We start from the raw sequence: 23672 nt of genomic DNA, 5'->3' as shown, positions 1-23672 counted from the left end.
AGCTTCTCACTTATGAGAGGCACCACTTTATAGATACCAAACAATAAAAATGGGAGGCTAATTTACTCATAATTTTGAAAGCAATGGAACACCCTCTTCCCAGAATAATTCAGTAAAATCTTCATTAAACCAAGGACAGCACAAATGGTGATGAGTTAAAAATTGTGTTTTCTACATTACTTCACAAAAAGGGCACCAATATCTTCTTCCCCAGGCCACCTCACACGAAGCAAGTATCTAGATTTGTTTAAGGTTCTGTGTAAAACTATAGTCAAAGTATATCGCTTGATAGTAAATCAGATTCAGTTTGATCAGGTCATAAGTTTCAACTTGGAGAGAACACATTTCTTTCTGTTTCTGAGGTACACAATAAACAATGATCTGAAAATTTGTATCAACCTTTACATGCATCAATTGTGAGCTGTCTTCCACAATGGGTATCGTCCATATGAAACCCATTAGGTTGCAAGATTACAGCAATGTTTTTATGTCACTTAACCATCATCTTAGCTTTTTCTGTCTTCAGGGAAACAAAAAGAATGTAACACAGACCCTAAATCTGACAGAAGGAACTTGAAATGAGAAAAATCTGGGTCTTTGATAATAACCATTTCAATGTTAAGGCTACGCGGTAATATATTAATCAGGTGGGCTGATTCATATAAATTAGCATATATTATATACTATTATATACTATTTTCAGAGCATGCTGGTATTTACAATGTTGGTTAAGATCGGGTTAGAAATGAGTAAGATTTCACTTAAATGACATGTTGCTACTGGCAAAGTTCTTAGTACTTACAGTGAAATCTAAGGAGGTTTATAATTATAAATTGTTCAAAAAGGAACAAAAGAAGTGAGAGATTGAATAGCTTTCTACTTTTAAGAGTCCCTGAAGCATAATGACTCAGTGCTATAGATAACTTCCACAATAGAGGTGACAGCTTTTAAACTTACCTCTAAGTCAATCCCCATAAAACCTGAATGACTCAGTTTCCTTATTTGTACAAGATCACTAAGCTCCTTGACAAGCCAGAATGTCATACGTACCTACTGAATTTTTTTAAGAAAAATTTTAAATGCCTCAAACTGATCAATTCAAAGAAAACATATTCTTTAAAAATTTAGAGTGTAGGCTGGAGAGATGGATCAGTGGTTGGATGCACTTATTGCTCTTACAATGACCTAAATTATTTTCCCAGCACCCACATAGTGGTTTCAAAACCCTAAGAACCTCCAGTTCCAGGGGACTTGATAGCCTCTTCTGACCTATGCACACACCAGGCACATACATGGTGCACATACATATGTGCAAGCAAAAACATTCATACACATAATATAAAATAATCTAAAATTTAAAAAACAGTAAAAAAAATTGAGTGAACAAGTTAAGCTCACATTTACAATCACTCAGAAGAAAGGATGATTAGTAAAAGGACAGAATATATAATGCTTCAAAACCAAAGGGAATTAGAGAGGAAAACAAGGAATCAATCAACAAACTCCTGATTTTGGAACTTTATACAATATTAGGGATTTCAAACTGCAAAACTGACATGAAATTCAACAAGCACAAACAATATTGTTTTCTAAAACTGGGGGGGATTAAGCCCCGGTCCTCATGATTGCCAGGAAAGCAGTCTAACGTGGAGCTACATCCCAATTCCATAATCACATTTTATTCAGGTGATATAAGAAGCTAACAGTAATAACATTATAGAATTTCCTAAATGTGTTCTTAATGTTTACTGTATTTTATGTAAGCTCCTTTGTCTGGCAAATCAGACAGACAAGGTGGCATGTTTTTGTAGTTCCAGCTACTGAAGGGACAGTGACAAGGGGATCACCTGAGGTCAGGAGTTAAAAAATGGCCTGGATAACAGAAATGCAGGATCATGTCTCGAAAATTAAACTAGTATTGGGGGGCAGGAAACCATATCTCTGACTGGCAGATACTAATTAAAGACCTGAAATTTCTCTCATTAATGCTCATCAAAGATCCCAAGCAAATAGAGAAAGGAGACTGAAACCCAGAATTTTTGACTCTACAGTCCATATCATTTTTAGATTAATCTGAAGACTCCTAGTAATAACAGCAAACTGTTACTTGGTGCTTGGTAATGTCAGTACAATCTCTCTGCATGGGAGTTCTGGCTCTGACATCAGAAGGATCTAAACAAACAAGGGGAGGAGGGAGTTTCTCATGACCTGAAGAGGTTGTCTGAACTTCTAACTCAGAGAAAAGACAGAGGAATCAGGCATGTAGGCTCCGGTCATAATCTATGCATTTGGGATATGGAGGGAGACAGGATCCAGTATTGGCCAGCCTCAGGAGCTACATAGTGAACTCAAGACCAGACAAGGAACTAAAGCAAACCCAAAAAGAAACAGGAGAATGAACAGGAAAGTTCATTTGATAATATACACATGTACATACTAAAAAAAACCTATGACACATAAAAGATAAAAATTTGGGTCTGGGGATGTTACTCGGTTGATAAGAGGGCTTACTTAGCACATATGAATCCCTGAGTTGAGTCCTCGGCAACACATAAAACAGATACAGCATGCAAGCATGTAATCTCAGCATTTGAAGTAGAAGCAGAAGGATAAAACGTTCAAGATCACCCTGAATAACACAGGCAGTATAAGGCCAGCATGGAATAAATGAAATCCCATCTTTAAAAAAAACTATCACTTTTATTTTTATTTTTATTTTTTTGTTTTTGTTTGGTTTGTTGTTGTTAAATCTCTTTTCAACAATGTAAGTTCCAATATATGTGACCTATAGGGACAAAAAGTCCACAGCTAATAGTCATTAGCTGGTTTACAAGAATAAACAAAAAAGGAGCTATGCAAAAAAAAGAAGCCATGCCCAGAAGCACTTTGAAACCTCTGTAAAGTGAGATCAGTCTATAACACTGAAACTCATGAAAGCTAAATGTTCGGAAGAAGGAAGAGCCTTCTTCCTCAGTAAGATGAAATAGCCAATGAAGGTTTAAAGGAAGAGAGCACCAAGCTGGGCTATGAAAGCACTGCGATTCATTAAAGACAAACAAGAAAGATGCTTCCAACTTGGTGAGACTACCCAGGGTAGTGTCAGGAGGGAGAGGAAATGGGAATTACAGGAATAAAGAAATGCGGATGCAGGGCAAACATGAGAATCTACTGGAACCCAGGACTCTAAATGGCAAACTCCACCATGCTACTCTGCTTCTCCTGACTGGCCTTCCTCCCTCCATTCTAGCCTCCCTTTCTAGGATATTCTCCTCAGGTACAAATTTCTTTCTGAAAGACATGTCTAATCAGGGAAGTCTCATTTTAATCTCTCCAACAACTTACTCTGACTTTCAAAAAGAAAGGTGAAATTCCAACATGAGACACAAAGATATACTGTGACCTAGAGCCCAGCCTTTTGTGGCCAGACTCACAAATAAATATAACTTCTTTTTGTGTCTGCCATATTTTTGTTTCAGCCCCTCGTATCTAGTTTGAACATTCTCTATTAGCATATTTCTACATTTTTCTAACTTTGTATATTTTGCCATTTTTTATGTAGAATGCCTTCCCCACCCCAATTCCTCACCTCCCACCCCCAACCCCTTTCATTTAAAGCCCTGTTCATGCACATGTCTCCTACTATAATCCTTTCTCTTTTTTTAACCTTTTACTTATTTTTGCGGCTTTGACATCATGCATTTTGATCCCATTTATCTCCCCATCCCTTCATATCTGCCCTCTGCCCTTGTAACCTTCCCCTCCAAAAAATAAAATTAAATAAATAAAATAAAATTTAAGAGAAAAGGAAAAAAGGAAAAATATCATCATGGAAGCTGTAGTGCGGCCCATTGAGTCACACAGTATACCCTTTAGTCCACATATCTTAACTTGCAAGTGTTCATTGCAATGAGTCATGTGTCTGGTTCGAGGCCTCTGGCTTCTGCTACACTTATGATACTGAGCTTGTGATTCCTCTTGTTGCCCTGGGCTGTGGAGATCCTGCAGTTTTGAATCTGCAGGTCCAATCCCTTCACATACTCCAGGAGATCATAAATGGGATGGATGTTGGGGTGCACCAACTCATAGCCCTTGTTCTGGGCCTGGGTGGCTGCAGAATTCATTAGCTCACCGGCTCTCCAGCTCTCCCCCAACCTCATCACCATGGCTGAACTCCTCAGCACTGCCTCAGCTGCAGCACTCACGAAAGCAGGCTCTGTACCTTAATACATAAATACATAAAGATACAGTTTTTAAAATCCAGTTTGGCTGGGCAATGGTGGGACATGCCTTTAATCCCAACACTTGGGAGACAGAAGCAGGTGAATCTCAAGTTTGGTCTACAGAACAAGTTCCAGGAAAGCCAAGGCTACACAGAAAAACCGTGTCTATAAAAACCATGGAAAAACAAAATCCAATTTGACTAAAATGCTCCTTTGTGACATTCTTATAACACTCACATATAATTACCTCCTGTCTTTGCTTCACTGGACTAGGAGTAATTTTTTAAAACAAGGTCATACTCTATAGCCCAGGCAGTCCTCAAATGTGAGATGTTCCTACTTCAAGAATGCTGGAAATACAGGTATGCACCATTATGCCTGGCCTGACTATGAGCACTTTCATTTCACCAAACTTGGAAGTTATGGTTAGGACTTGGTAAACAAATTCTGTACATAAACCATTAAGTTCAGAAATTATTATTTAAAATCAAAACATAATTCATCAACTGTAAAAAAATAACCAAATGCTCAGTTACATAGTAACCAGAATATTAGTGTGCTATTATAAAGAGTTTCTAGTTAACAGCTAAACATCTTAATCCTGGCTTCAATCTACCTCTCCTGCCTATCAGAACAAGTTATTAATTTCACTATCAAAAAAGCAATAGCTTCAGAAATTATACAGGCAGAAAATCAAAATACAAAAGTTTCAAATAATGTCAAACTACTCTATATCTACCATGTTATGATAGAAGATGGAGGTAGGTATTAGATAAACATTAAAAATGTCCCCCTCACTCTCGCTCATGTGTGTTGTGTGTGTGTGTGTTTGCATGTGTATGCATATCTTTGTAGAAGCCAGAGGTCAATCTTGGGGGTCATTCATCAGAAGGCACTTCCCTTTTTGAGACAGTCTCCTTCAAAGGAATCTGGGACCCCTTTAGTTAGGCTAGGCTGGCTGGCCTGTAAGCTCCAGGGACTGGCCTGTCTCTTTCTACCCCCAGCACTGGGATAACAAATGTTTGCCACCAGACCAGGCTTTATACCAGATTGCTGGGCATCAAATTCAGCTTCTCATGTTTGCACGCAAGCACTTTACCAATTGAACTATCTGTCTAGCTCCAATGTTGCATTCTCTTATGGTTGAGAGAATTGCTTTAAATATGTGAGATGCAGGACAGAGCTTCTCCCTTACACTTCTCTAGAGTACTTTCTCTCCTATTCAGTTTAACAAAATACAAGCCATGGTTGATATCAAACTACTAATCAATCTAAGAGCCGTACTGTTTAATAGCATGTTACAATGCTGGCCTAACCAGAAAGTTATATAAAATCCAAAATTCTAATACTAATATAATATTTAAACTGCATTGGGTTATTGAAAGAACTGACACCCCAAATAGAAAGATGGGTGAATGGATGGGTGGATGGATGGATGGATGGATGGATGGGAGGATGGATAGAGGGGTGGGTGGATGGATGGATTGAGGAGGACTCATTAGAAGGATACATATCTGAAAAAAATGAAATAAATTCTGTTAAGATTTGACTCAAATAACCTTAAACAGAAGTCATTACAGTTCTGAATGACCAATGTGAAAAAGGTCTCACTGAATAGCCATCAATAAGCTGAGAATATAAATGTCACTTTGCCTACAAAAATATACCCTACATTCTTATTTTTCCAGATCCTCGAGCAACTAAATGAATGCAATTTCATAACAAGTCTTATAGTTTAAAAAGCCATTAGACTACAGTGATCCAGTTAAATTTTTAACATGGCAGAAACTTCTGTCATGGCTGAACAGTGCATACATATTCTGACCTAAACTTTTTATCCCAGCAGGATTTCCTTGTATGGCTCTTCCTTGTCCCCAGTGTTTTCTCTTCTCCCTTCATCAGACTCCTCAATTCTCCCACCGTCATCTCCTTTGCTGTCTTTTGAACTGCAATAGTTCTTTTTCTTTCTACAAGTCACAGATGGTTGTAAAAAACTTAACAAAAGGTATGAAACCCAGAAAAATAAACATTTCCAATTTTTGTCATATAATTTGAAGTTTTGAACCCCTAAAAGCAGAATAACCCAGATAAATAATTTCTATTGCCATATGGCTGTTTTATAATCACACAGAACTCCTTTACACACACTCATAATTGAGAATTATAGTCTACATAATATATAGCATTAATGTTTTAAAATTTAGCCTAAAGTCTTATACTTGCAAAACTTTAAGTTAAGAATCTCAGGTGAACTCTTCCCTAAAAAGTTTACCAAATCATATTGTTTGGTTAAACTGTTTGTCTTAAAATGTGCCATACTGTTTTCCTGTTTTTATTAGTGTGACACGTTCATTTATAGAAATCATGTAAAGCTCAAAAATATACTTGATAGGGAAAAAGAAAATTCATGTCAGTATTATGTTCTGGGTTCCAATACTTGATCTACTGCATCAAGCTATGTTCACTGTGGAACAGTGAAGTTGGCTGGGAACTGAAAATGATGCTATCTCATAATCATCTAGCTACCTTGTCAAATCAAGGAAAACATGAAAGAGGAAATAGGACAAACAGCCAAAGCCTGGGAAGAATAGTACTAAGGTGTTCTTACTAACTGAGATAAATGTTTTTCCTTTAGCGTCCTCCAAAGTGGAAGATTCTTACTAGATGAATAAAACTACTTATGGAAACTGTCCTTTAACTTTTCTTTTTAATTAAACTTTTTACTGCTGACCAGTTTGTACTGGGACAGGTGTGGGAGAGATAGAAGTAAGATCATTCTTCTACCACAAACTGGTAAATTTCAAAGCCACATCATTACAACTTTGACTACTTGGTTGGGTTGGGTGTGGTAGCTCATACTCGTAGCAAGTTCCAGAATAGCAAGGACTATATAGAAAGACCCTGTCTCAAAAAGAAAAACAAGTTAAATTCATTCAACTCTAGAAATACACTCAGAACTGTTTTCTTGAATTCATTATGGTGCAGACACTCATTATGACTGTGTTAGACAGTACAGAGAGTCAAAAAGGCTGTGACTCCGTTTCTTTATTTGTAAACGTGGGGGTAATGGGACACATTAAGCAAGTGATTTCTAGATCTGTCTCAGGTTTGTATGGAATTGATGAGATTTTAAATTTGCAATATTAATCTAGCACAAGTCCTTTCCCACATAATGGATATGTCTTAATGCCTGACCCCTGTTTTCCTGTATTAACAGTCTAATAGGACAGCAAATAGGAGCCAAAAGAGAAGTGCAAGTCCAGACCAAATGGCCAGATGCCACAGGAAATGGTTTGAGTTGCATGTCACTGTCTCACCCTCTCTTCTTTTATAATCAAGTTGTTGCTTACAGCTGGAATATAGACATGCAACATGTGGTTTGTGCTTGGGATGTGGACTGGGAATCTTCTGTTTCAAAAGGCTCATGAGAGGCTGAAAAGTTTATTTGCTGAATCTGTGCTGGAAATCCCTTTCTCCACATTTCACTGAAATTAGAAAGTTTACAAAAAAGAGGAACCCTTTTAACTGATGAACTGAAGAAACCCCAGTATTTCTCAACCCAATACCAGGCCCCGTAGATTTCATGTCTTTTAGCAGGAAATGAACTACAGCTACTGGTCCACACTGTCAGGACTGTCAGACACATACAGGGCACATAACTGCTTTTGAACATTCTCAACCAAGTGGAAACACTGTGTCGGAATAGTCGGAACAGTCGGGGGTGGAGGACCTCGCCTAGTCTCCAACTCCCACGCTCCCCTCAAGCCACTAGGTTAAGGTTCCAAGGAAATGTTTCTTGGGCGAGCACATGGTGGGAAGAACGCACGCAGGCAGGCGCCTCTTCCTTACATTTCTGGCAAAGTCGAAGGACAGGGAACCTATGTTGTGCTTCTCTTGATTTAAGTAGCTAAGAGTGGGCTCCGACGTGTTCGAAAGGGAGAGGAAGGAGGTTTCCCTTGCCCCGGACCCCAAGTGTTAAGAGGCCAAACAGCAACTGACAAGAGGTGGGAGGGAAATGGAATCCCGCAAAGAAGGTTCGCGCCCACAAGTTACACAAACAGCCCTACCCAGTACTCTAGGACGCGACGAGGGGTGTCCCCAAGTCGGGGTGGGGCCTTTCTCCTTCGCAAACTGACATGGGAGAGGGCCGGGTTAAGAGGAGGAAGGGTTCTCTTCCGCCCCCACGCCGTCTCCGTTCCCCGAGTTGCGCGGCGAGACCACGGTTGCAGCTGGGAGGGGGGCCCGGGTCCCCCGCTTGTTTCACGGCAGGACGATTCGGGGCTCTCGGGTCCCAGAGACCTGCTGGGGTTGCGGGAGCACTTACCAATTTGGGTTTGTTTTTCGTTTCCTCTTCGTTGGCGACCCGGTTCCCCGCGCTCCGCTTGTTGCTCCGGCCCACGCCGGGCTCCTCGCCGCTGCCTCCAGCTCCCGACGCCGCCGCCCCGAACTGCTCCATCTTTTCTCTGGCCCTGTCACCTGCCGCCCTGGAACCCCACGTCTCCTCAAGGGCAAAAGCCCCTCGGAGCGCTCCGGATGTCCCGCGTCCACAGACAGAGAGGGTTGCCCGCCAAGCGCCGCTCCGAGGCCCCCGGGTCTCCCCAATCCCGGCAACCCCGACGCAACCACTCCAGTGCTAGCACTCAGAGCTGGGGCAAGCCCTGCCCCTAAGCAGCTGCAATCACCACGGTCGCCTCCGCCCTCAGGGCGGTGTTTAGGGTGGAGGAAAAGTAGGTGCCTATCTCTTTAAGAGGGCCTCAACACACGTGATTCATCAAAGTGCCCGCTGTCGGTCGCCCGGGCGGGCGCCTCAGAAAGCCTCTTCCTACTCCTGGTGCTGAGCCGGCCCGGCTACTGAGCATGCCCGGAGCGGCGACTGGAGCCTAAAAGAGGACATTCTGCTGTGGTTAAGCACTGATTTCACTTCCTGATTGGCCTAGCACCAAATGGAAGAGAACTAGTCTAGACGGATAAAGAGGAGCCCATTTTAGAGATAGGGAAACTGAGTGAGGAGGACCCTCATTTGCATTTTACTAAGGAGGCCTACTGAGTCTCAAGCTTTCTCTACTGTTGGCCAATGCACCTTCTTTAGTCAGAGGGCCCTTAGGGGGTGTGCTCTTGCTACACTCTGTGGGAAGGTTTAATTAGCAAGGCAACTGGCAACGTGTAGGAAAACCACTGGGAGTTCTGATTAATTGCCTAGACAGATTGTATGGGTCAAAGTGGAAAGAGTGGGTGCTTCTGTTTGCCATGATTGCTTTGTGGCCAAAGAAATACAGTCATTGCTTTCTTTCCAGGCTGTTAGTGGTTAAAGCCACCAGTCTCTCACCAAGAAATCCATAGGGTGATATTAAGCTCTTTAACCAAAGCACCTCTTTACAGTTTACCATTGAACTGAGTCCTATCTGCGATTTCCCAAGCTAGTTTAGGTTCAGAGTTATTGTGAAGAGTCAATAAGATCTTGTGTGTCATAGCTTTATTTAAAAGATAAATCCCTAGACAACTGCCGGTGTTGTTATGCAGCACCAGCGAGCAGCATATATTGTCCTCAGCCCTTAGTGCTGTCCCTCCTGTTTCATCGTCAGGAACTAGATTTCCCCATTCTTTTTCAAAGGATCCCTTACAAAAGCAGGGTTTGAAAGAACCACCAAACCATCAAGGAATTAGGGACCAAGTACTGGGGAAGCCACTTGTAATATAAGCTTAAACACCAAATCCACAAGTGTGCCCATAACTGTTAATGACTAAGCTAACTTTAGGCTGTGGGTCCTTTAGGCCTTCTACAATTCAATTTGAAGTTCGTTATACTGAAATGAATTTGTGTCAGAATGAACAGAGTGAGCATTGATTAGGATGAATTTGACCATGATACGGGTGTGGTGACGCAAATAACTTGAACTGTGGAGTGAACGGATTTTAGATATCTCAAAAGAGCTCAAATACCAGCTTTGTCTTTTATCATTAAGTTTCCTTTTAATCGTGCAGGCAGTAAGTCTCTGTTCCTGAAGTAGCAAGCTACCCAAGGACGGCAGCATGGGAGTGCATGCTCTCCAAGATACATTTGCTTTCTTGAAGATCATGCTTAACTTTGAATTTAATGTGTATTTCAAATTTGAGTCACTACATACATACACAATTGAATTTATCTAAATGTCATACCACCTAAAGTACTGAGTTAAGAAAAATAATAGGAGCTGCAGAAAGATAATGAATGGTATGGCCAACAATTTGACATACTTCTTGTAGAAGAAATGTGGGTATAGGTCAAAGCGGGTGGCCACTAAGTTTAAACATTGCTCAATAATCTGTTCAGCAAGCATCTTTATGCCAGATGGTATTAAAAAGAGGCAGGCGGATCTCTGTGAGTTCAAGGCCAGCCTGGTCTACAAGAGCTAGTTCCAGGACAGGCTCTAAAAAAAAGCTGCAGAGAAACCCTGTCTCGAAAAACCAAAAAAAAAAAAAAAAAAAAAAAAAAAATTCTATATGTTGGAAGGCTAAAGCTGACCTAATTTCTGCCTTTTAGGTTACTGGAAGAGAAAGTCTAAAAGAATTGCATCATGGGACAAAAATAGATGACAGGGAATGCATGCAGTACATATGTCAGAGGCTCAAGAGCACCTTCCTGACAAAGATAAGGCTTGACTTAACTGTTAAAAGTCTACGTAAAGTCATGAAGTACCAGCAACCTAGTACTACAAATGTAGTTTATTTTCATGGAACTCTCAGGCTATTGGGAAAGGTATTTAGCAAAAATTTACTGACTGATTGCCTTACAAAAAAAAAAAGGAACCAATGAGGAACCAATGATAGCATATGCAAAGACCCCGTAGTTTAAACAAGCAAACAAAACCCTAAGGTGGAGGATTGTTACAAGAGGAGACACAACAGGGCATACTGGCACACTGAGCAAGCAGAGGCAGGCAAATTTCTATGAATGTGAGACCAGCCTGCTCTACAAAGAAAGTTCCAATAGAATCAAAGTTATAGTGAGACATGGTCTCAGAAAAACAAATAAATAAATAAAATAAGGAAAAACAGGATAGGTAACAATTGAACATTGTTTTCTGAACAATTATGAAGCCTCTGACTTGTACACACCACTGTCACTTTTAAAAGTGGAGGGAGGGGAATTGGTTCATATTGTAATATGAATTATTTCTCTATGACATGTATATATGGACTTGAAACCAAATAGATATGTTTTGAACGCAGTTGACTTTGACTGTCCTCAGCCTACACTAAGCTCTATTCACTAATTGGACACCTACAAAAGATCTGTAATCTCTACCAAAGGTGGAAAAGTGTGTTCCTAATGTGACTTACATTTGCCTTTATTGTGGCTATTTATGACCCCGTCTTAAGTCTTGCCATTTGTTTTTCAGCATTTTGCTCTATTTAATGTGAAAAGTAAATTATAAACCAAATACACAAGCAGGAACTTTTTTTCTTTTTTCAGGAATCAGGGTCATGGGTCTCTCTTGGAAACTGACACACAAAAAAGAAAACAGTAGCCTCAGGCAAGGATACTTGTCCCTTAACTATGAGCCTAGCCCTTCAGCCAACTGCTGTCCTAGCTGATCTCACTTCACCTACATTCCTGTAATTTTTTTTCCTTCTCGTGACGCACAAATAGGCTGGCTGGGGTGGTGGGCAGGGGGAGGAGGATGTCTTTTCTCTAGCACCAAAGAAAGAAGGTATTCCCATCAACTAGAGTATCAGAAGGATACTTTAGATCTATTGATGCCCCAGTCTCTCCCTGTAGTTTGTCATGAGTATCGTGTCAAGTCCCAAATCAGCTATTGGAAGAAAGAAAAGTATCTTTCTTCAGACTGACCTTAAAGACATTCATTATCCCAGGATTCTCATCTAAACAGTCTGTCATTCATAGAAAAATTAAACACAAATTAGAAAAAAGAAAGAGAAAAACAACTCCAAGGTCACAGTAAAATATTTATAAGTCATTGGATGACTAAAAGTAAACAAGTGTTTGCTAAGCATATATTATGTGGCTATCATCAAACTAAATGTAAAGCAGATTTAAACAAGGGGGAGAAGAGGTGTCAGAACTCCTGTGTATCTGCTCCTAGAGAAGCTCTAGATTTTCTTGGTTGTCGTTTTGTTTTTGTTTTTGTTTTTGTTATAAAAAACAACAACTATATACTACAGATAACAGGGATTCCAGAAAATGGTCAAATAAGACCACTTAAATGTGAAACAACTATCCTAATGAAAATAGTCTGGTGATTAAATCTTCACTGGCATTTAAATACAGCATAAGTCATCTATGTAATGTCTCCTCCCTGTTGTTTCTCCCCACTGGCATTAAATCTCAGTAGATGCCATTATCAGAACTTTAAATTGAGTTTAAAAACTTTAAAAAAAATACATTGGTGAAAGGTCTTCTCAGCTTCACTGAGTGCACATAGCTTTGCCATACCATTTCATATGGTTGAAAACTTAAAGGTTGAAGCCATTAAACCAGTAGATAGTATGCTGAAGACAGCATTTTATGCTGGATTCTTCAAATTAAAGGTTTTGTATGACTAAGTCGGCTTGAATATGTGGAAGTTGGCTTATGAATACTTGAAAGATTAAAGTGCTAAGAAAATTCATCAGTGAAACAATTGGACTTTCAGATTATTTTGACATCATTCTCTAGTTTAAGAATTGCTACAGTTACTATTTGTGGTACACAAACACTTAGAATGGAACAACCTATTAAATATAAAAATTTCCACCATCACTCAACCTAAAATCTACTTGAAAGGAACAAGGGAACAAAGGGCTAAACACAGTGTGGTAGACCCCATTTGTAATCAGAGCACTTCAGAAGTGGAGGCAAAAGATTAAGAGTTCAAGGGCAGTCCCTGCAAAATCATAGTGAGTTCAAGAGTCTAGTGTACATAAGATAATGTTTATGAATGAAGGAATGAACGAGAGATGGTGAGGCAGAAGAAAACAAAAGTGGTTTGCTGGCTAGTTATATGTAAATTTGACCCATGCTAGAATCATTTTGAAAAAGGGAATCTCAACTAAGAAAATGCTCCCACCTGATTGACCTGTGGGCAAGCATGTGGAGCATTTTCTTAAATTATGGTTGATCTGGAAGGGCCTAGCTGCCACCACTGGGTTCTATAAGAAAGCAGGCCGAGGAAAGGGGCCCAAAGGCAGGTAACAAAGTCAGAGACAGCACCTGTCCTCCACCTGCTGCTAGGAGTACCACAAGAAGACCAAGCTGCACAATTGTAGGTCAGTCCAAGGCAACTTCCCTGGTTGTCAGTTCAGTCTCCATGATCCCCGAAGAGCCCAGGTTAGTTGATTATGTGGGGTTTTTTTTTGTGATGTCCTTGGACCCTCTGGGTCCTACAATACTTTCTCCCCATCTTCCCTAGGATTTCCTGAGCTCTGCCCAAAGTTTGGCTGTGGGTCTCTGTATCTGTTTCCATCAGTTACTGGATGAAGCCTGTTGATGACAATTGGGGTAGGCAACAGTCCTCATACAGCCTCAATAGGAGAGGAGGTACCTAGTCTTACTGCAACTTAATAGACTAGAGCTGACTGATATACACGGGAGACCTGCCTTTTCCGGAAGAAAAATGAGGAGTGGGTGGGGGTGGGGAGGGCAGTTGGAGGAAGGAACTGGGAGGAGAGGAGGGAGGGAGGGGAAACTCCGATCAATCTGAAAAAAAATTAATTAATTAAAAAAAAAGGAAAGCAGGCTGAGCAACCTGTGGGGATCAAGAGAGTAAGCAGCACTCCTTCATGATCTCTGCATCAACTCCTGCCTCCAGGTTTCTGCACAGCATGGGTTCCTGCCTGTCTATGAAGTGTTGCCTGGATGTATAAGATGAAATAAAGCCTGACCTCTCCAAGCTGCTTATGGCCATGTTGTTCCATCAGAGCATTAGAAACACTAAGACAGATGTGAAAGGCAAGAAAATTATCTGCCTAACTTGGAGAACTGACTCAAAATATAGCATACTAAAGAGAAAGGAGGAGACAAATTAGGTCTAGAATAGATGAAATTTTGTAAAATTGTGGCTTGTGCTGCTGAAATTTGAATCAGAAATCAGACTTGGAAAGGCAAAACAAAGGAAGGGCATAAGGAAAAGACAACATGTGGAATAGCCTGGAAATGTTGACCAATGATGTTCAAAGGCCAGTAAACCTATGCTAGAATAATAAGAACATGAGTGTTGAATAATACTGGGAAACATATTCAGCCCCATAGCCTTTTCCCAGTATGCAAACAGATTTGAGTGTAAGACACAGTGGCATTCACTGATGAGGATCTTTAGCAAGGAAGTTATAAAACACAAAACATTTTAGGAGCTGTTTTGGCAATGGTACTTGAAATAACTTTGAAAACTGATTTTTCAAAACGATGTTTCCTTTAGTAGAGATGCCGCAGAGCAAAGTCCAGATGACTCCTTTGGCTAATTCTCCACTTGGCTTCTCTGCCACCCCCTGAGGAAACCCTGTGAGACAACACTGCTCAAGTCTGCCTAGAGCTAGATGAAGTCCTGGGGACTGGAACTGGAGCAGCCCCGAAGGAAATACAGAAATGCCTCCAATACTCTTTTAAGAGGAACAAACCATTTCTCCCCACAGACTCTATACAGGAAACAAAAGAAAGGAACAGCAGATAAACAACAATTAGCAAAATACTGCCCCAAGAAAATAAAGATTAGAGGTAAACTGGGAGATCTCATTTCAACAGGTGCCTATCATTTTCAGGCAGAGTCAGACCAAGGTACAGAAACTGAAGAAAGTAATTATGGCAGGACAGGAGGACTTAGAAGGTCCTGTAGCCACCATGAAGAGTCGGGATAAACTGGTCCAACACTGAAAAGTGTAACTGCAGGTAACAAGCAGTCAGGCAGCCAAGCTCTGGAAATACACCAATGGATATCTCAGCATGCAGACAGAAGATTGAAGTCTCTGAACTTTGGCAACAGACAGACAGAAATGTGATGAAGCAATATGAAACAGGAATCCAGTCACAGGGACTGGGATTAGGAAACAAATTAACAGTCTCTTGAGGGGTCTGGCAGTGAAGGCTGGGGGAAAAAAAACAAACATCAACAACAACAACAAAAAAACAAAGCGTGGAATCTAAAGAAACTAGCAAAGCAAGCTAAGTCTATGAAATGAAGGCAGACAGAATAATCAAACTGTTATCTGCAACACCCAGTCATATCTTCTATTATCTGACATAAGAATTAAATCTACAGCTGTAGGGTCACAAACTAAGCCTCCAGACTATTCAAATCCTTTGGGACCAGGAGCTACCTGGGTCCCAGTAGAGGAAAAGAAGACCAACAAGACAAAACTGCAAACACGAATAACTACTGATGGCCATTTCCTTGGAGATAAATGTTAATGGATTTGAGAGTGAAAGCAAAAATGGAAACTCACGAATCCACACAAATTTGCCCAAGAGACAACAGTGCCAATGTCTCCTTGGTGGGGGGTGGGGGTGAAGCTTGACGGTGAATTCCAAAACTGTTGCACCCTGTGGTTTTTTGCCCCCTGTGGTTTTAAACAATATACTCAAAACTAAGCCTTTAACTTTTAACAAACAAACACTCCAAAGTGTTTTCCAAGAGTATCTTAACAGATCATGAATGGTATCCCTCCAATCTATATTCTTAAAACACAGACATAGGAATGAACAGAACGGGGCAAGCTTTGTGTTTCCTTGCTAACCTATGTGGCTGAGGGCTGAAAGAAACACCACAGTATTCATGAGGATATTTACTTTGCGAAGATTAGAGTTTTGTTGTTACTGTTTGGAAATGCTGGCTTGTTTTGAATTGCTTTTAGCTTGTTTTCTTTTGTTTTGTTTTGAGACAGTCCTGCTGTGCAGCACTGACCTAGATGTTGTCATCTTGACTGAGACTCCAGAGTGTTGAGATTCCATGTGCACACCAAGATGATGGGTTCGATTTAGATTTTCTTTTTTTTTCCTCATTTTTTATTAAAGATTTCCATCTCCTTCCCTCCTCCTCCCCCTTCCCTCCCCTCCCTTCCACCCATACCCCCACTCCACCCCTCTCCAAGACAAAGAGCCATCAGGGTTCCCTTCACTATGTTAAGTCCAAGGTCCTCCCAGCTCCCCCTAAGTCCAGGAAGGTGAGCCCGTCCATGCTGTAGAGTTCACGTTCATTGCCGTTGTCCTTGGTTTCTCAGTCCTCCTCCACCGTCAGCCACATTCAGAGAGTCTGGTTTGGTCCCCTGTTCCATCAGTCCCATTCCAACTGGACTTGGTGGTTTCCCGTTAGATCTGTCCCACCGATTTAGACTTTCTTAAGAAACCAGTAAACAGTCTCTTGGAGATGAATATATTGCAAAAGAAGGACTACAACTGTACAATTGAAAACTATTGTCTCTTTTATTTGGCAGTTTATTTTCTGATCTTTCCAAAATAATTATTAAGTACATGAAACAAGAAACACATAAATAACAAGAATATTATCTCTATCTGTCCAGCAATAACTAGTCAAGTCTAAAATACATTATTTGAGTTTCATATATTATTTCACATCATTATTTTAACACCTTTATTGATATATACATATATACCTATATTTGTCATCACATTTCCTATGATCTACCCTTTAAAATAGTCAAATTAATAGTTTTTAGTACATTTACTTAAAACATTTTACAGTTCTTAACACAATAAATTTTAGAGTACTTTCATCACCCTCTGAAAAAAGTAAAAATAAAAAACACCACATGCACACATCAAAAAAACATAAAACACTTTATTGCTTAATAGTCACTTCCCCCATATCTCCCATATGCCCCAACTTCAGCATAAGGCAATAATCAACTTTGTGTATCTATAGATTAATTAGTTCTGGACAACTCATATAATGGAATCATATGTATGATATATATATTGCAATTGTCATATTATTGAAAAGAATGTTGTCAATGTTTATAATCTCACACCCATTCTTATTTTCTCATTGTTATCTATCCATTTCTTGTGTGTTGATAGAAGCCAGTTGTTTAAGCCCATTCCCTTGCTGTTCACACAGTGGCAAATATGGCTCCTTACAATTCAAGAACCGGCAAGCTGGCAAGAATAAAAGGTTTCTTCTCAGTGCTCCTGGCAAATGCAGATTTGTGATGCAGTTTTCCTAAATAATAATATGACAGAAAAAAATTATCTAAGATTTGATCTCTATATTTTATAGAAATGACCACAAACACTGTGTGTAGCACATTATATACCGTATACCTCACAGGACTTTATGCATATGGATTAAACAAGATAACCTAGAGGCTAATTTGTGTTATGGTGTGTTATGCTATGTTATGCTATACTTTACCTAATAAATAACCAAGAATATACAGTTCTTATTTATTTAAGTCTACTAATTTAACATATTAAAAGTTAACATGTGCTTCTACAATAGCATCAAACTCACTCAGAAGACAAACACTGTAAAACTTTAATTTTTATTTATTATTTTGGGGAGGTTCAAAGAACAACTTTCAGGAGTTGGCTCTCTCTGTCCACCATGGAATTCAGGAATGGAACTCAAATCTTCAGGTTTGCCTTGCAAATGTTTTAACATTTTTAGGCCATGATCCATCTTGTGGCTCTCTTTGTAAAGATTTCCATGTAATTTTTACTCTCTCCCTCTTCTGTTTGTGCTGGGGATCTAACCCAGGTCTCCATCTTCACATGTGACTTGGTGCTTTCTGTGATTTTATTTTTTCTTTTTTTGAAAATTTTTTTCAAACAGTGTATTTGGGTTTTGATTTCTGTCCCCTCTACTATACCCAGTTCCTCCCCCACTTACCCACCAATCCAGATCTACCCCCTTTCTCTCTATCATTAGAAAACAAACAGGCATCAAAGGGATAATAATAAAATATAATAGACAAAACAAAAACAAACTAGTAGGACAATACAAACAAATACACAAGAGTCCAAGAAAAAGCACAAAAACATAGAGACAAGGAGACTCAGTCATTTCACATACTCAGAAAAACGATAAAATGATATGGAATCATAGGATTAAAAAATGAATAAAAATCAAATTAAAAACAGGGAGATAAGGAAAGAAAAAAGCCTCAACATAGTATTATGAGACAAGGAACCATCAAAGATGGCATTGAATCAATTTAGTGTTCGCCATCTACTGCTGGGCATGGAGCCTTCCCTTAAGAGTGTTTTCCTTCCGCAGGGAAATTGCCTTGGAGAAAACTAATTTTTCCATTCCAAGTGGCTACAAATTAGAGATAGTTTCTGGTTAGAGATGGGGGTAGACAATGTTCCCACATCTCTCAGCTCTAGGACTCCATCTGCTGTAGACCTGCTCAGGTCATGTGAATGCTGCCTCAGTCTCTATGAGTTCTTCTGTGCATCTATCCTGCTGTGTTCAAGAGGCCTTGTTTCCTTGATCTCCTCCATCCCTTCTGGCTTTCACACACTGCACTTTTGCACAGGTCCATGTGCTCTGAGTGGAGGGATTTGTTGGAGAAATCCAACTTAGGGCTGAGTGTCCCAAGGTCTCTCACTCTGTGTACATTGTATAGCTTTGAGTCTCTATATTTGTTCCCATCTGGTGCAGAAGGAAGCTTCTCTGACAATAGGAAAGTAAGATACTGATCTATAAGTATAGGAGAATGTTGTCAGGAGCCATTTTCCTGCTACTTTCTTTTACCAGAACAGTAGTATTTGGTTTCCCCTAGGTCCCTGGCCTGTTGTTAGTCTCAAGTTCCTTACCACTCAGGCTGTGTTGGGTATGGATTCCATCTCATGGAGTGGACCTTAAATCAAATCAGATCTTGGTTGGTTACTCCAACAAGCATCATGCCACTATTGTACCAGCATATCTTACAGGAAAGACACCATTGTAGGTGGAAGGATTTGTAACTGGGTTGATATTTATCTTTCTCATTTGGTATCATTCAGCAAAGTCCCTTGCAGTACCATGAACATTATTCCATAGGGGTAAAGGTTCTAGGTAGATATTAACTCAGTGTCTCTGTGTTTTAAAGAGTTGTATAGGTATTGTCTCCAAGTCAGTATGTGATATGTTGCTTTGTTTGGTTTTTGTTTGTTTGTTTTAAGACAGGGTTTTGCTATTTAGACTGGATTTGCTTCAATCCTTCAATCATCCTACTTCAGTTTTGAACTTACTTCAGTGTAAATCCCTTGAATCCCTGCTCCTGGCTCATGGATAATTTCATGAGAAACAGACACCAGGATATTTATATGCTGCTCCTCTGTATTTTATTTGATGTTTTCTTGTTTCAGCTCTATCTGTAACATTGGCCTTCTGCAGCTTTCGAAACAGAAAGGCTAACAAGCCATTCCATCAGCATTGGCAGCTTGATTTCAAACCCCGATACTCTATAAAGTCAGACTTGCCTCTAAACTCTATGAACCAACCCAGATTTGCATCAACATTTTCATCCTTTAATTCCTCACCATGTTGATGCTTCCCACAATAAAAATGCCTCTGAAGCTTGGCTTCAGTAGTGGCCAAACTCAAAGGCTTACCAGGCTGAGCCTGATTCCTAAATCCTCAGAAGAATGTTTTCCCATTGCATTGCAGGCCTACATGTGGGCCTATCATGTCATATATAAATTATTAGAAGATTGCTTTTCTTGTTTTAATCTAGTTTTGATTGTTTACTATCATGTAGAATTATAATCAATTTTTATCTAGAATATTAGATTTTACACATGTGATTTTAATTCAGTAACAGTATATAAATAAACGTTGAGAACTATCCATGTCCACGGCAATGTGTTGAGTATAAACAAATGATCTCAATGAGCTTACTATCTAGTCAGGGCAGCTGACAAGTTTATAAGTAACTATCAAAGAATGTTATAGGATCATGCAATAAGAAAAGAATCGAGAATTGAGGTTTTGTAGAGAAACTTGGACTCTAAGCATATGACCCCAAATGTTGAAAATGAGAGGAAAGTGTGTATGACAAAGGAATTAGCATTACCAATAGCATGAAGAAAAAATGTGGGCTGTGTTAGCATTCTCAAGATGCTGCAGTGAGAGATAAAGCTGGAAGAACAGCGGATGACATGTGATCCTGAATTTTGAATTTGTCCTATATGCATGGAGTCAATAGAGAATCATGAATGATAGAAACAAAGTAGTAGACTTATGTTTAAGAAAACTGAAAACCAGTTTTTGGGGATGTAGTCATACCTATGCAGTGTGTTTGTAACATGCACAAGGCTCTGGGTTCAATCAAAAGAACTAGATAAAAATGAATGTAGAGGCATATGGCTGGAATCCCCGCACATGGGAAGCAGAATCAGAAGGATCAGAAATTCAAGGCTGTCCTCAACTACATAGGGAGTTTAAAGCTATCTTGGGCTACTAAAAACCCTATCTCAATTTTTTTTTTTCAAAAATAGAGATGAGAAGGTAAGTTAAGATCCCATTTTCAAAAGTCACAACCTTTTGGGTGGGGGAAATGAGTGTGTTAACCTTGAATGCTGTTCCCTAGAAACATTACCAGATATCCAGGACTGTGAAGACTCTGAGGAGCTGGGAGGATCAGCCACGGTAAAATCTACTGCCTATAACTAAGTGGAAAAAAAAAGTAAAAGTCACAATAATAAAAGTTTCAATTGTACTTCATTTGTGGACACAAGGATTTGCCTAATGGACTCTGGAAAAAGAGAAAATTTATCTTAAAGAAAGAGAATGAATGGAAGTAGCATATAGGCATCCAGAGCTTAATCTTATTGGGTAGTAGATAAACTGCTGTATTAGTTATATTGGTCAGGTCCAAGAGACCAGAGGCAGGTAGGTATTTTCATCCTACAACACACCAAGCTCTGGTATAGTAGAAAAGAGAATAAAAGATGAAAACAAATATTATAGATGTTTCTCATAATTTGGTGCCCTAATATAAGCAAGGAAATGGTTGGATTCTAAGATTTATCTTGTAATAGGAAGAGCAGAAATACTAGATTGGGAATCTCATAGAAGAAATACATTTATAAAAGTAACACAATGCCAAGTTTTATAGAGAAAAGAAGCATCACTTCAGATGCTTATGAATAATTTATTAGAAATTAAAAGTCTAGTGCTTCTGAAAAAGTTTTGAGAATGAGATGATATTTGAAGAAAAAGGTGAAAATTTAGAGCCATTAAAATATTATTTAGAGCTAGACACAGTGGTACACACTTTTAATCCTAGCACTCAGAAAGCAGAGGCAGGCCTGTCTCTGTAGGCTTAATGACAGCCTGGCACCATAGTGAGAACCTGTCTCAGGGAAAAAAGAAAGGAAAGGAAATACTAGTTGAAGTTACAGGAGTAGGTACAATTTCCAAAGAATAGCATATAAAGAATTGGTTCTCAACCTTCTTAATGCTGTGACCTTTTAAAACAGCTCCTGATGTTGTGGTGACCCCAACCATGAAATTATTTTCTCTGCTACTTGATAACTGTAATTTTGCTACTATTATGAATCATAAAGTAAGTATCTATGCTTTCTGGTGGTCTTAGGTAACTCCTGTGAAAGGGTCATTTGACCCCAAAGGGGTCTCGACCCACAGGTTGAGAACTACTGATGTAGAGAGTAATGAGAACCAAGAAAATAAGTCTCTGGAAAGCTGAATTTAAGTATAGATAGGAGAAATAAATCATCTAAGGAAAAAGCATAACATTATTTATTACTCATCATCGAGTATGAAATTTTAGTACTGAATGATGGCCAGAGATGAGGGAAAGGATGATGTGGGATTTCGCTCTGCATGCTGTGATTACCATTGATTAATAAAGGAACTGCTTTGGGCTTATAGTAGAGCTATAGGAAAACAGAGCTAGGTGGGGAAAACTAAACTGAATACTGGGCAAAAGAAGGCCTGAGTCAAAGAGAAGCCATGAAGACACTAGAGACAGACACTGGGAACTTTACCCGGTAAACTACAGCCATGTGGTGATACACAGATTAATGGAGATGGGTTAGATTAAGATGTAAGAGTTAGGCCTGTCCCTTCCCAGCTTGCACCCAGAACCCTCCCCCCCACCTCCGGTTCATCCTCCCATCTTTGGGGCCACAAAATCCCACAGCCCAGCCTGTTTGGGCACCTGGACCAGGAATTGAGTGCACCCAGGTCAGTGGGAGGTCCCCTGCTCCAATAGCCTGCCTGCAGCAAGGTAGGCCCTTTGTCAGCAAGCTGCTTGGCCTGCAAGGAGACCTGACTGTCTGCCAGAGGATCCATCATTCATTGGGGTGAGTTAGTGCCTGAACCTTGGCAGCTGCCAGGAGAGGGACTACCGACATTCCCCAAACCCCCCCCCCCACTTCCTGCTCTTCCTGCAGGGGTTATTCTCCCTGGATACTGCCTCTCTCTTCCTGTCCCTTCCCAGCTTGCAACCAGAACTCCCCCCCCCCCCGCCTCATCCTCCCGTCTTTGGGGCCACAAAATCCCACAGCTCAGCCTGTTTGGGCGCTGGGGACCTGGAATTGAGTGCACCCAGGCCGGTGGGAGGTCCCCTGTTTCAATAGCCTGCCTGCAGCAAGGTAGGCCCGTTGTCAGTGAGCCACTTGGCCAGCAAGGAGACCTGACTGTCTACCAGAAGATCCAACATTCATTGGGGTGAGTGAATTGAATTTATTGGGGTGAATTGAACTTCTAAAAGAAAACCCAAAGGGGATTATTCAGAGGAAGAAATGGGCAGGTGCCAATGCAAGAATTCCTCCAACAATTTGAAAAACAACATGAAAGCACCAGAACCCAGCGAACTTATAACAGGAGGACTTGAACACACTAATCAAGAAGAAGTAGAAAAAACTGACTTTATGGAAGTAATAAAGTCCCTTAAACAGGAGGTGAAAAACTCCCTTAAGGAAATGGACGAGAAGAATAACAAAAAGTTTGAAGAATTCAGTAAATCCGTAAATGATATCCTAGGAAACCAAGAAAAAACAATCAAACAGATAATGGAAACAGTGCAAGACTTGAAAACTGAAATGGAGCCAAGGAAGAAAACACAACCCGAGGGCTAGCTGGATATGGAAAATCTATGTAAACGAACAGAGACTACAGAAACAAGCATAACCAACAGAATACAAGAGATAGAAGAAAGAATCTCAGATTCTGAAGATACCATAGAGAAAATAAACGCACTGATCAAAGAAAACAGCAAATCCAACAAATTCTCATCACAAAACATTCAGGAAATCTGGGACACAATAAAAAGACCAAACCTAAGAATAATAGGCGTAGAAGAAGGAGAAGAATTACAGCTCAATGGTCCAGAAAATATATTTAATAAAATTATAGAAGAAAACTTCCCAAACCTAAAGAAAGATATTCCTATTAAGGTTCAAGAAGGTTACAGAACACCAAATAGACTGGATCAAAAAAACCATCCCCTCACCATATTATAATCAAAACACAAAACATACAGAATAAAGAAAGAATATTAAGAGCTGCAAAG

At 39.9% G+C, this 23672-nt stretch overlaps 1 protein-coding gene across 1 annotated transcript in view; it reads right to left on the bottom strand.

The window, feature by feature from the left end:
* Diaph2 (diaphanous related formin 2) overlaps positions 1–8871 on the bottom strand; it is a 778808-nt gene extending 769937 nt beyond the window's left edge. The window contains exon 1 of the mRNA XM_038316977.1: positions 8545–8871. Within this exon, the coding sequence (XP_038172905.1) occupies positions 8545–8676 (132 nt within the window). The 5' untranslated portion in view covers positions 8677–8871. The remainder of the gene's footprint in view (positions 1–8544) is intronic.
* Positions 8872–23672: the final 14801 nt, after the last annotated feature.

This window comes from Arvicola amphibius, chromosome X (genome assembly GCF_903992535.2).
Source record: "Arvicola amphibius chromosome X, mArvAmp1.2, whole genome shotgun sequence".
NCBI lineage: Eukaryota > Metazoa > Chordata > Mammalia > Rodentia > Cricetidae > Arvicola > Arvicola amphibius.
Note: the sequence above shows the minus strand (reverse complement) of the source record. Positions and strands in the feature narration are given on the sequence as shown.